The sequence below is a fragment of the Abramis brama genome (assembly GCF_963993115.1).
Source record: "Abramis brama genome assembly, chromosome: 5".
Lineage (NCBI taxonomy): Eukaryota > Metazoa > Chordata > Actinopteri > Cypriniformes > Leuciscidae > Abramis > Abramis brama.
The window spans coordinates 15,934,637-15,949,484 of NC_139967.1; the positions used below are offsets into that span (position 1 = coordinate 15,934,637).

At 37.2% G+C, this 14,848-nt stretch overlaps 1 protein-coding gene across 50 annotated transcripts in view; it reads right to left on the reverse strand.

Moving 5' to 3' along the window:
• Positions 1 to 14,848, reverse strand: part of arvcfb (ARVCF delta catenin family member b) — a 199,531-nt gene that overhangs the window by 65,442 nt on the left and 119,241 nt on the right. For 20 of the 50 annotated variants that reach the window (XM_084115230.1, XM_084115215.1, XM_084115260.1 and 17 more), the window contains 2 exons: positions 7,516 to 7,674; positions 680 to 1,299 (listed from right to left, as the gene is read on the reverse strand). In XM_084115230.1, coding sequence (XP_083971356.1) covers positions 680 to 1,299; positions 7,516 to 7,641 — 746 coding nt within the window. In that variant the 5' untranslated portion in view covers positions 7,642 to 7,674. Of the gene's footprint in view, positions 1 to 679; positions 1,300 to 3,597; positions 3,709 to 6,480; positions 6,502 to 7,515; positions 7,675 to 14,848 lie in introns of all 50 variants that reach the window. The other 30 variants (XM_084115226.1, XM_084115261.1, XM_084115247.1 and 27 more) reach the window with 2 other exon arrangements.

Here is a 14,848-nt window from a genome sequence, read left to right on the forward strand (position 1 = left end):
GTGCTTATGTTACGCAGTTTTCGCGTGCATATGATACGCACTTTATGGCGTGTAATAGGCACACACTCCACACCCCTAATCCTAACCAAGGGGTTTAGAGTGCGTAGCATATGCACGCAAAAAAATAAAAATAAAATAAATAAAAAACATTTTTGGCGTATAAATGGCACGAGAAATAAAATTTGTGGTATAGATACGCACTTTCATGAGATCGTGTTTCATAATCTGCTACTGGGCCGGCCCTCTGTCAAATTTTAAAACCCAGTGTGGCCCTTGAGCCAAAAAGTTTGCCCACCCCTGAGTTAGACTGTACTAATTAGGGATAAGTATTTTGATAATTTTGTCTCATGCCACCTATCCTGCCATTTATTAGTATGAGACAGAATAATAAAATATTTATTTATTTTTATAAACTATTATAATTAATGAATAATTATATACTTTTTTTATGTACACAAAAATAATGTATTTTATCAGTGCTCCTTAATATCTTGCCATTGAGATATAGCTCTGCTTAGCAATAACCTTCCATTATGTGAAAAAAGAACCTGCATCTATGTGCTTCTCAAGGGCCGGAGCATTTGAATCCCTTCAATAGGCAATCACATCAAAGCTGCTCACAATCATCAAAAAAGCCGCAGCACAAGCAAACAAACCAAATCAACTGCATGATTCTTACCTCACACGGGGGCCATTGCGTAGCGGCTCTCGAATGGTACGTCCGGGCAGTGTGCGGCGGTTAGCCGTAGAATAATCAGGCTCTAGGTCGTACGCCTCTTCGTCGTCTGGGCCGAGACTGCGGCGGTCATCTTCCAGGCCATAGGGTTCAGGTTGGAAGCGCTCAGGCTGAGAACGATTAAGATCCACGGTGCTACTTCCCATAGGGACTTGAGGCTGGGCCACATGGCCATAGTCTTCCTTGCGGATGGGGAGAGTGTAGCTGTTCTCCGGCCGGTATCCACCAGTGGGCATGTACGGCCGATAGGGCCTGTAGTTGACTCCGCGCGAGAGACTTCCGTAGTTCTCGGGCATGTCTCCATATCCATCGTGAAGGCCGTAATGGCGAAACTGACTGTCTGGAGTGTCATTGTAGGAGTCGCTGTAATTGTTGTAAGAGCGTGTGAGGGTGGAAGTGGCCTGGGGTGTGATGAAGCGCTCGCCGTTCTTCATGTAGCGCCGATCAATGGAGTCGGTGTAGCTCCCCAGTGGAGATGAGCCCTCTGGAAGAGGAAGACCGTCGGGACCCATTGGCACCTGTCGAACCGTCCGTGTTGTCACTGTCTTGACCATCTTAGTGACCTAAGATGATGCAAAAATGCAACAGAATCAGTTTGTGTCAGAAGTGAAGGTTTGTGCTTTTTATGCAGAGTGAGTCTAGAGTGAGTCGTTCCCTGTCTTAAATGCCTTATGCAGGGCATATATGTGATATTAGGGCCATTCAAAATGAAGCCATTATGTCAGATTGCTCAAATCATAGCAGCCAAAACAACCACAGGCATTTATGAGTGAAATGTAGCACACTGACTTAGTGGTCTAACATCAGCAGGGAAGTGGGTGTCACACTGTGAGCTGGCTGAGTAGCAGTAAAATGACTGAAGATCTTTTCCAGTCCCTTAAAATGCTTTGTGTTCATCAGTAATGAAACAGCTGGAAATGAAAATATATGGACACATTTCAACAACATTCTCAGTAGTCGTTACAAAGTTTCTCATCATAAAGAAAACTTTGTCATCAGTTTAGTTTTTCTAGGACCAGCTTTATTTACTAGTTAAACTAAGAGCCTAAGGGGTTGTTTTGCTATAGAAAACATTTTAAATGCTACATTACTGCTACAGGAATTGTCAGCTTGTCATCACTTGTCAACCTGAAGTTCTCTTCAGTTATAACCTTGGAAAACAAAATAAATAAATACATTTAAATACACCGCTGTTTCAAAGTTTGGGATCAGCAATGTATGTAAATATGATCAACTTTTTTACTAAACGAGGGACTGACTTTTAAACACACCCCTTTGAGGAACCTTACAAAGGAAACCACTACCACATACAGTATGTTACTAAGAGAGAGCAGTGTATATTGTATAACACTAAATCTAACAACATAAGAACTGCCACAAGACTACATGGGACCTAAATGATGTTCTAGTTCTCCGTGTCTATCACTGGGCATTGACGTCTTTATGACTCAACTTAAATAAATCACTATTCCCCTCTGAGTGTTAATCCAGTCCCTTATTCTACAAAAATGTCTGCCCGTCAAGAGGATGGAGTGCTGCTGCTCCTGAAGGTTCAATGCTGATACAGAAACCAATTTGCTGCTCAGTGAATTCTGCAGAGCAATTAATTGGCTATTTTGTCCATGGCTGTAAATTCATCTTGGAAATTAATGAGCTTGATAAAAATTAATCGTCATTGAAGATGAACCATGACTGCTTGAATTTGTGTGTGAGCCCTTACAAGCCACATGGCCAGTTGTCAGTGTGTAATATCTCAAGGGATGTGTCTATGTCTATAGAGGTCTGTTACCACAAAAAGAGTCACAAATATTCACATTTGTATACTTCAGTGTAAGTTTTACCAATGAGGTACACAGCTATTTTGGTGAGCTGTTGTTGATTTTGACAAACAGACAGACAAGATAAGTGCAGCAATCACCCCCATGTCAATTTAATTGGGGGAAGTCATCTGAACTGCTGTACTGTTTGCAAGTATGCATTTACACTCGATTGCATTATCCAACTGTATTCATAAGGTGAATTACATATGTAGCTGTAAGACTGACTGTCTGCACTCCTACTGGTTGTTGCCAGTGTTGCTTCTCTGTTGCATCGCCAATTGTCTCAGTTGCTCATCAACTTTAAGCTGCGCCATCTCTACAAATCGCTGTCAGTGTGAACACTCCTTAACACCCACACATGAGGTTAACATATATTATGTGAAAACATACACCAATCTCTTTTAAAGTCAACCTATAAAAAATTGCTTGAAAAAATAGTTATAGTTCTTATTGTGAATGAATAATGTGAATGTGATGTGCTGCCCGCACATTGTTTCAAATATATATAAAAAATAAAATAACTACTTGTTCTTCTCCTGAAACAAATTTTCTTGCTTATTGAAATATCATGCTTAATTGTGTTTATTTAGCAAAAAACGGTGAAAAACATGCATTTTTACTCAATTAATTTACATATATTTATATAAAAACAAATTTTTTTTATTTTTTTTTACATGAAATGAATCGCAAGCAGCATTTCATGTTGACTTTAAAAAGGTTATTGAAATTGAATGTGAAACATGGGCAAGTTTAAAAGGTAGAAGGACACTGAGGCTTATATTTAGACTAAGCTTAACCACCAAGGCTACTGTTGCCTCTAATGAAAGGTGTCCATCTACAGTAATGGCTGTTTACACTAATGTTTGCCTGTTAAAAGGTGCATGCAGGCGTCATGGCCATAGATTTTACAGTTCTATAAGGGTTTTATGATCTCCCTGGTATTTAGTTTTACAGACCACTGCCACACCAGCTGTGGGTTACAGACACAGTTAGTGAGATGAAAGACGGGAGGCAGAGATGTCAACCGAAAGCACTCTTTACTGGTTTTGTTTCAGATGGTGTAGATGGAGGAATGGGAGTAGATGGTTTGGACTGGGTCAGGACCACTGGCTGGAAGGTTCGTCGTGTGATGGTTTTAACCACTTTGGTCACCTACAGTGAAAGTATGTCAGTTCGAGAGGCATTAGTCAGAAAAGGATATAGTAATGATGGAAATGTTAAGCCTTGTAAGAATGAAAGGAAAACAGTTAAATGAAAGCCTGTTTAAAAAAAAAAAAGGTGGACTTTTCCCATGAAGCCTCGTTAATAGTCCAGAATATTCCAAAACACAAACTGGGCCAGAGAATTAATTTCGATATGAATTATCTGGCTAAACAAGAAAACATGAGAATGCCTTTGAGACAAAATATTTTTATTGTCTCATTTTGTCCTTCACAAAAGAGTAATTTCAGCATTTAATTGAATGTTCCTCTAGCTGGACGATTTCCAAGAGGAGAAAACACAGAAGCAGAGAAAGACGCATACGAGAGAAACACATTATTTTATCTGAGGCTTCTACATGTAAACAGTTTTTTTCTGAGACCTTAAAAGAATGGCAATAATATTTCATTTATTTATGTTATTTATTTAATATTCAATATTCTTTCATTAATAATATTTTTCTTATTCTTTGTAAATTATGTTTTGGCTATTCATTTTATTAGATACAATTTTAAGTAATCTTTGAGTCAGTTTGTAATGTTTCTAGTCTATAATCTACTCATTCTAATCTACTACTATAATCTATACAGTTATAGAATCCCTATCAATATGTATAAACATTTTCACTATTCTAAAACAACCCTGCAAAGTTAATTTGTACACCAATGGATGAAAATAAAGGCAGCAAAATGATGCCTTCATAAGCAGTATACAGCATGGTATCTACAGGTATGTCTATATTCAATGTTTCAACATCCTGTCAACTAAAGTGCCTTCATCTAGTCGTTTTTTGTTATGGGGTACATTTATGCTGCCTACGATATCCCACAATGCTGTGTATGCGATTCAATGGTGAAAAGAATAAAAATGGCATCTGATGAAGCATATGAATGAATCAATTCATCAATATCCATTTTTAAATATTTTTCAAATAATTCCATTTCTACTATGCTCCGATCAGGGTTTTTGTAGCCAAAACCGACTACTGATTTCTTGTCATCATGATCGGCCAATGCCGATCCCGATCATTCATTCAACACTGTTCGATTGATCTTGACACATCGTCCATCCATACCTACCATACCCGAGATCCTAATACAAATGTTTTGCAAAGTTACAAAGCAGAATGTGGCGCAAAAGCCGGTCTAGTTTGCATGCACGTCAGCGGCAACTTTTTTCGGTTTTATGTTGCACTCAAATTGCGATCGGTTTGTGAGATCGGACAAATTTAGAGACTACCGATCAAGTCAGAGAATGTGATTATCGGCCGATACCGATCTGCGGCCGATCGATCGGAGCATCCCTAATTTCTACTAAGAAATAAGCAGTGCAGTCGTAATATTTCCTTGGGTATCTCTGGATGAATTTGTTTAAGAGCATTAGATAAGATGTTATGGTGCCAATTTCTTTAGGAAGTACATTTATGCTGACTGTGAACATTAGTTTCAAACACATCCAGGAAGTAATAGAGCGCTAGGATTTTGCCCTCGACCCAGAGCTATTTATCCTACACTGGCTGGAGGTGATGTATTTACGTGACTACAAGCTTGTCTCCACAACCCCCATATCAGCTGAAACACACTAACATGTGACAGAAGGACCCATACATCTGTGCACACATACACCTCACAAACTGTGATGTTATTCCTTTGTGTGCTTCATAAATTTGGCCGTGTGTGAGTGGTCTAATGGTGAGAAACAGTGCAGCAGTAAGATCATTCTTTACCCTTCACTTCCCTCCACCATGTATCAACAGTCATTTGTGTTACACTGCAGAACAGGGCCGTTTCTATGTGCACATTGGTTAATGCTTGTGCATGCATATAGCTGTTTATTTTTGATATGTGATATGGGTTGTACACTTTACATGATCCTTTTCTCATAAGTGTACATGCCCTTTGCAGAATGTGTAATATGTTTAGCATTTTTAAAAAGTAAGAGAGAGCATAAGTTTTGCTGTTTAATTTGTACTGCCCAGAAGAAGTGAGATAGAAGGAGTGGCAGATATTTTCTTCCATATTGTGAAATATGAAAACAAAACAAATGTAGGGCGAAAACTCAGTTCCATCTGTTATTGATTGGATGGAGGCAGATCTGAATGCGAGCTTGCAACTGATAATTTGCAACTGGCTAATTAAGTGGGCTAAATAATTGGAGACTGGTTATGACATTTTGATTAAAAATGAAAAATGAATCAAATTAAACATACATGGATGAATCAGTTGCAACAAAATCAATGTGATGCATTTAGAAAATTTTATTTCATGCCGAGTGTGAATTTTATTTCATGCCGACTTTTAAGTATAAATCAAAAAAACATAACTAAAATAACACAAATCTTGTTCAAAAGTTTAAATACTGCACCTAACAATATGCCAAAACAGCTTTCTTCTCAAGTTACTAACTTTGCTCATTCAATTTGGCGTAACCAAAGCTTCATCAGGGCAGTGTTTCATTTAAAAAAGGGAAATTTGCATGATCCCTTAAATTTTTTAAAAATGATAGACATGTAGCAGAATCTGCAAGGGGAATGTAAACCTACGATTACGAACAGGACCGTAGCAGAAAAAGGGCGTTAAGAGGTGACCGCTCTGCCAATTGAAGCTTTATGCAGTGATTTCACACCAGCGCTGAGATGCTATGCATTGTTGAGCTTCAATGGGCACAAATAATGGTGACTGGCGTGTGTGAGAAAGCTTATGTGAGAGAGAGATTTTAACTCACCTTCATATTAGTCACATTGTCCTTTTATAAACAACAAAACAAAAGTAAAGGGGAATCAAGATTGTGTGGCTTACAAAAGTACAACATAAATGGTTTGATCTAAACAGAGCTACTGTTTTAACTGTGTGCTAAATTTCTCTTTTGCATATCAGGAGCAACATTTTCATATGCTGAATTCTTTCAACTTTCCAGCCTAGACTATAGCAAAACGCTCTCTCGGGTTGAAAACGTCTGAGCTGTGTGACTGGTAAAGAGGCACTAGTCTGTTAATCTCTTTGTTTCATCACTAAAGAGCTAATTGGATAAACCAACTGACTGCTGTAAACCATATCAACACCTCCCACTAATCTGGACAAAAGGTTTTTACCAGAGGTGCTATTTTTAACTTAAACTTGTTAATTGAAATAAAGATGGAATAAAATAAAATAAAATGTAAATAATTGAAAATGTAAACTTACAAATACTTAATAAAGTTAGAAATGTTGCCTTGTTAACTAACTGAAATAAAATAAGTTGAATTGAAGTAATAAAATGACTAAAACTGAAATAAAATCATTTTAAACTAAATAGAAATATTTAAAAAAGACAAAATAAAAAAGGCAAAAAAAATAACAAAACTAATAAAACTAACTAAAATTGAAAAAATACAAATACACGCAACTTCAAAATATTAATAAACACTATAATACTAAAATAACACTGTTTTAAACAAAATACAGATTTTTTTAATGTAAAAATGTCAACAAGAACATTTATTTCTTCTATAATTCCACATTTTATACAATGTATGATATATACAGTAATTTCTGATATTAAATAAGTCTTTTGTTAAATATAAAACAGCTCTTAGAGGGAGATTTTTGCCTGATAAACTTGAGGTAATGTAAATAAAACATAAATATAAGTTGCTGTAAATAAATGTAAATGTACTGTGTACTGTGAGACGCTGTAAGCATAAATGAGCATTTGCATAGCTAATAATAACATATGCAAACAAAGATATTTCTAAAATGTGGCAGTTGTAAGCAGGAGTACCTTTGTCTCTGTGCGGCGTGTAGTTCCGTCCTCTGATGTAACCACAGAAACACGAGAGGTGGGTGTGCCGGGGTCTTCCTCTATAGTGACAGTCTCCTCCACAACCTCCTGGGGCTCCTGCATCATGGCCAGTGATGTCTGGTTACTGGGGCTCTGCTCCTGTGGGACAAGCAGAGGGCGGTGGTTCAAGGTCAAATGTCACTCCTGTGGGATTAGCTGGGTATTCAAGGAAACCTTTTTACAGATTTAAATTATAGATGAGGGAATATTTGAATTTTGGTAAACCTTTCTACATGTAAGAAAGCAAATATGACTCACTCACTAACTTTAACCCTAAACCAAACTTTTCAGTGATGTTCGTCTCAAAACAAAAGCAACACATTTTGTATGTAATTAAACTTTTGGAAACTTAAACAAGTAATATTTCAGGTTGTTATATATGATAACAAATACATACATACAGTATACACCTGACCTGACCATGTTTTGCTTAAGTGTTTTTTTCTTTAATTGCTAACGCAACCTTTTTACACCACAGACTGAACAAAATTAAGCATTGCTTGGTAATTGGTTGACATAAATTGGTATTATCTAATTGTGTACTTAAATTTAACAGCTGACAGCTATTAGACCTAATTAATTTGAGAGGCAGTCTAACAGAAGGATGGACAAAACCAGTTAAATATCAATTGATTTGATAAACTGTAGTGAATAAACTGTGATAATGTGAGAAATGTAGAGGGTGTCTATATATATATACATAGAGGTTGGTTCAAAATAACATTTATTTTAAATATAAATCTAGGCTTGTCACCTGTTTTTAAAATTTAAGCCATGAAATAATAAAGGCTTTTTATATTTATCTAAAAACTAATATTCAAGTGACTTGGATTGTTTTTTCTTATGAGTGAAATCTTTTGTAATAAAAATATAAATATAACTCTTTATGTAAAAGTCTTCACTGTCAGTTGTGTGTACACAACACATACTGTATTATGCAACAAAAACAGAATTGTATTATATCATATCATATCATATCATATCATATTATATATAGAGAGAGTTGAATCTTCAGGGACAGGGTACAATAATAAAAGAAAAAAATGCTTTGCTTGAGAGAGAAGAAACAGAACACCCCTGAGACCTTGTGTTATCAGACAAGGTAAATAAACAACAAACAAACAATCAAAAGTCCTGAAGCTATAGTACTTGCTTCAAATGAAAATGAGAGGCAAAGGTGGTTGAGACAACTGGAAATGACACAGAAAGAAACAACAGCAAACGTTGAGGGTACAATCAGACTGGGGAGAACTGTGTGTGTGTGTGTTTGTGTTTGTTTGTGTGTGTGTGTGTGTTGGCAGCAGCACAGGAGGGCTGATGAGGGATGATGCCAGAGGTAGCCATTTGTTTTCCATCCATCTTTGAAGGCATTAACGAGTAGGCAGTTTTTCATTGATTAGCATAGCGGAAGGCTTCAAAGTCTGTGGCAGGCCAAATTGATCCGTAGCCCATCTCACTAATCATTGACTTCTAGCCTTTCATGTGTCAGTATCATTCCTCTGCGTTGGCAGTTCGAGCGGCTGCCTGTCCAACCTCAGAACTGCATTCTTCTAAGAGAAACTGAAGTCAAAAGAAACTTTTTCTCCCTTCTGGAGTGATTTCGTTTTAATTGTTCCATTAATTGGTCTAAGACAGGGGTGTCAGTATAAGTGAATTGACTGAAACCGATGATTGATGAGGATAAAAACATCTTATCTGAAGTGCCTCGCTCCTAATAGCTGAGTGCCACATGGATTATGCAGGCGTACCACACAGAAACAAAGCTTTGATTAACTTTCTGACAGCCAAGAAGCAAGCTTGAGCAGAATACAATATGAGAAAGTAATGAGATACTTTTAAAAAGCCTATTAGCTCCCTTGTGAAAGCACAGATAAATATGCCTCTGTTCAACATGAATTTTTTAAATAGGAATCATGGCATAACATGAGAAATGGACACTAAATGTGTCTGTTTCTAAATGGCCCTATGTTAATAGGAATTGAAACTGGGTCTTGGTTCTTCACATATGTTGGTTGCACCTCATGGTCATTTCTTGGCAGCCTGAAGGGAGATACATACATACATACATACATACATACATATATACATATATATATATATATATATATATATATATATATATATATATATATATATATATATATATATATATACATAAATACATACATACATATATAATATATATATATATGGAATTTGTATGGAATTACAAAATCTATATTGAGATTTAGTTTAGTTTTTTACTAATAAATAAATAAATTTACTAATAAGTTCTTAATTATTTTATAAAATTCTTGTCCATTATTTGTAAATCATTAAAATTGAAATTTACAAGATTTTTTATTAAAATCCATTAAGGGATCATTTCCATACTGAAGGACAGCTGTGAAAAGCTGTGAAGACTAAAATAAAATGTTGTTGTCTCCGGGGACATTATTGGTTGAATTATCATGAAACGGAGGCTACATCAAAGGTCGTCTCATAAAACTCTCTGCTCGGAGGAGGATACTCTTGGGAGCAGCTTCAGAGGCCAACGATCACTTTGTAGGAGCTACAGAGTTCAGAAGCTCAGCAGAAAAGTGTTTAAGACAAATAGGAGTGAAAAGATGTTTACGGGAAATAAATTAATTCTCTATTGCATCCAAAGTAAAAAACACCAGATATTGTACATTATTGTCCACTGAAAACATGAAGAGAACGTATCATGAATATTAAAATATACACACTTTTTTCATAGTGTATAAAAAACTGCCGGTGAAAAATGCTAAAATACTTTATTATTTAAGATACATACATTCTCTGAAATTAAGTCCTGGCATCTTATGAGGTTTTGCTTCTAAACTAAACTGACCTTGTTTTTAAGGATGTTCAGATATTCTTGCCGGAAAACAAGATCCACATGCTAAATTGTTTTTCTCTTTTTTACATTTTCTACAAATCCTTAAAACCACTGATAGATATTTTTTGTTCTACTACAAAAGTTCCTCATATTTGAACCTCATGATCAGCACAACACTGGCCCTTACCCAAACCCTTAGAGAAATATACAGAAACTAAATTAGATCTGTGGGAGAGCTGGAGCCAGATCTAGTTTATTTACAGTATAAAAATAAACACCTGACCATGACATCAATACCTTTCAGGATACACACAGTATGCAAAACAGTTTCATGTTCACCAGCCATCCATGAAGTTTATTTTCCCAGTGAAAATTACCTTTAAATGATGGGGCATAAACCCATAAAAAAAAACCTACAGCACTCATGAGCACGTTTTTTTGTGCAAAAAAGTCTCCTCAGTCAGCCAGACAGAGATATTGTCAGGGATCTGTCACTTCTGTCTTTCTTGGTTTTGTGACAGAGCTCTGACACTCCTGTTTTGTCATGTCTTTGTGTGGGCGCGCGGCTTCGAGCGTTCTCTTGTCTGTATGCCTTGTTACATGTGCGGGGCGTGGTGTTTGGATCCCGGCACATCAGTCTAGTTTGGTTTCTGTTCTGTGTCGGGATTCTGACATTCAAGCTCCGTGTGTTTTGTGAGCACACAGGATGAGCTTACACTCGTTCTCGTGCGCTCTGTCTTGTCGTGTGAGTGTGCGGTTTCGAGTTCTCTCGGGCCGTACACTCTTCTGTCCACGTGTGTTGTGTTTTGTGTAGCACGTGGTTCGTGTTTACATCGGCCGCATACTTTCATGTCATGTATTGTCTTGTGCTGTGTAGCACACAGCTTGTGTTTTCCACTAGCTGTGTGCTTTCATGTTGTCATGTTTTGTGTGAACACGTGGCTTATGAGTGTTCTCATTGGCTGCGTGTTCATGTCTTGTTTTGTGTGAGCACAGCACATGGCTTGTGATTTGTTTTACTGGCTATGTGCTTGTGTTTTTGTCATGTTTGGTGTGAGCACATGGCTTGTCATGTATGTTTCCTTGTGCCATGTGCATTGTCTAACCCCGCCCATCTTGTTACCTGATTATTGATTCATTTACCGCACCTGTCCTCCCTCATTACCTGCTTTGTTTGCTCTCCCTATTCATTCTCCTTGTGGTTTCAGTCCTGTGCTGGAGCGTTCATTAAATAAAAGAGTTAATGATAATTTGTCAGTGTTTACAGGAGAAATGTTGGCCATTCTTTTAGCCCTTGAGTGGGTAGAAAATAATAAGCCAAGTAAAGTGTTAATAGGGTCAGTTTCAAGAAGTGCGATAACCAGTTTCAAAAACATGCAGTTTCTAACTGCAAGACAGGACATTATGTTGGAAATAGCCCAAACTGTTTACAGATTCAATAAAGTAGGAGTAATAGTGAAATTTATCTGGATTCCAGCCCATATAGGAGTAGTCGGAAATTAATTGGCAGACAAATATGCAAAAAGTGCAAAAAAAAAAAAAAACCTGAGGTAAATATGGCAGTAAATTATAGTAAGGTGGAAGTTAAAAGCATAATCAAAGGATTTTATATATATATATATATATATATATATATATATATATATATATATATATATATATATATATATATATATATTTATTTATTTATTTATTTTGTAGTGGGTAAAGTAGGCTATTTTGATCCACACTCCATTTCAGAAGGTGGCGGTAATGCACACTAAAAAGTTGTTTGCCAACTGCCATTAAAAATCGGAAGTAGTAGTCCTATGCTGGTTCGTCATTGTAACTTTACCCTGTTATGTTCCTCCTGTGTGTTGTCCAGTCCAGTCAGTGTTGTTTTCCCCCTCGGGGTAGTTTTTGTTTGTATTTTGTTATATTTTTATTATTAATAAAAAGCCCTTGTTTCCTGCACTTGAGTCCTCGCTACTTCCACCTACCCAAAACCTGACAGATATAGCTCAAAGACAGGCTGAGGATTTTGCCACCAACCTGAGCATCATTCAGTGGTGTCTTTATCATGGATGATCCGCGTCGCATGGGGGAAATCTGCAGCCACAGATAGCAGCTTTTCCTTTATGACAACTATTACACAGGTGAACTCCTGAACCCCGCATCACGTTTGTGCGTTTATGCGAGTGTGCTAGCATATAGCATGTCTCACAGAATTGAGACTGGAGTTTCTGGGCAACCCTACGGGCTTCAGAAAATGATTTAAGACGTTCTAATTTAAGAAAGAAAGGAACACCTACAGTACAACTCCTTTCTTCCAGACAAAGACAGTAGACTGATGATAGTTAGGGCATGTCTAATACATTACCCAAAGATTTCTTTACACTTCTTTCTAAGTTATACATGTAGTAAATACTTTAACAAACAACTCTCTGAGCATTGAGAACAGATTAAAAGCTGTGGGAGAGTCAGGCGTTCCTTAGCAAAATTAACTTTGTTAAGAAAACAAGTTAGAGAAAGAACGAGCGCAGTTCACCAAGAGTTTCACCAAGGCCTTTTCATGAGTGTTATATCACGTTTCAAAACCTCTTGTGTTGAATCTGCACATAATTAAGGGTTTGGTAATTGCACAGCATGGTTTCTTATGCAAAAGAAATACCAGGTGGGTTTTAATTTCATCTTTTTCCCTGCAAGGAGCGACAGTGAGGTGTGTGAGATAAACATCAGTCTTCCATAATGGCAAATTGAGACAGAACTGGAGAAGATAAGGTGAGCTGGAGCAAATAGAGCAGATAGGCAAATGAGAAAAACCATTGGCAATTAAAAAGCTTCTGAGTAGCGGAGATACTTTGCTATCAGGCCTGCTCCTGATCCACACTGGATAAAAAGACCACCCGTCTGTAAAGCTGAGAGATCAACATTTGTGCTCTCCACACTTCACACCTCAAACATAACAACCATCTAAAGCCTTAAGCCAAAAATTGTACCTTTAGCTTGTCACTGGGGCAAAACCCTCAAAGGTACACCTCTGTACCTGATACTCCTTAAAGGATTAGTTCACCCAAAAATGAAAATCATCCCATAATTTACTCACCCTCAAGATTTTCTGTAAGAAAAATATAAACAATTATAACTTTATAAATTGTAATCACTAGCTTCCAGTAACGGCCATCCGCACGTTCACGAGAGAGTCGAGTAAGATGTAGGAGTAGCATAAGCTTAGGTGAGAGTAGATGCCTCTCGCAGTACAAAAAAACAAACAAACTCAAGCTCCTCCGACATTTCTCTTTGAAAATTCACATTTAAGACTTCTAATTTGTGACAATCCTCTGCGCTTCCGTGTTTGTCAATACATCATGCGTCGGGCCAGTGTTCAATCTTTGGCCGGAACTCAACTCGCGTACGGCTGTTACCGGAAGCCAGCGATTCTAGTTTATAAAGTTATAAATATGGATATTTTTCCTCCAAAAAAGCATTGCTTCGCTTCAGAAGGGCTTTGTTAACTCCCTGGAGTCGTATGGATTACTTTTATGATGGATGGATGCGCTTATTTGACTTCAAATTCACTCCCTGTTACTATTCACTTCCATTATGAAGCTTGGAAGAGCCAGGATATTTTTTTAATATAACTCCTATTGTGTTCGACTGAAGGAAGAGAGTCATATGCACCTATGGCTTGAGGGTGAGTAAATTACGGGATAATTTTCATTTTTGGGTGAACTAAACCTTTAAGGTAGCAATATCCACCCTTTATTAGGTCACAAAGGTGTACCTTTAAGGGTTCTGCCTCAGAGAGAAGCTAAAACTAAAACAATTTTCCCTGATATTGTGCATATAGAAAACGCATACTATACACCGTAGCAATAGTAAAAGTCTTAAGTAATACACAAATAAATAAAAAAATTATTCCAGCCTTTAGATTAATTTGTCTCCAATTAATCTTTCCTATTTCACTACTGTTTAACCAACTATAAAAACAAAACAAACAAAAAACAGCAGGCTGAGGCTGTATACACTGTATACTGTGCAGTATCCCATAGCATTCCATTCCAGCACTACTCTGAATGAAGAGTGTCTCCGATTTTCTTTCGATTCATCTGTGTCTGATTAATAGCTTCATAACCATTTGAAAACTGAACAAAACATCATCAACTAGCTTAATATCACTCCGGAGAAGGTCTGCAAGATACAGAGAAGATTAGTTTTCGCACCTCCACTTTGTTCATTACAGTTGCCATGCATCACCTGGGCCGCAGCCTCGCCGTCAGTAATGCATCGTGCTCTGGCTAACAGGATTTCAGTCAGACCTCACAGCAGCAATCATCGGTAGGATCTTACACAGTTAATCCATTTGCCAAGAGCGTTTGTATAACCTTGGGTCATAAGAGTTTCCCATCAACTTGCTTCTTTTCCCGCATCCATCTTCATGACCGAGAGTCACAC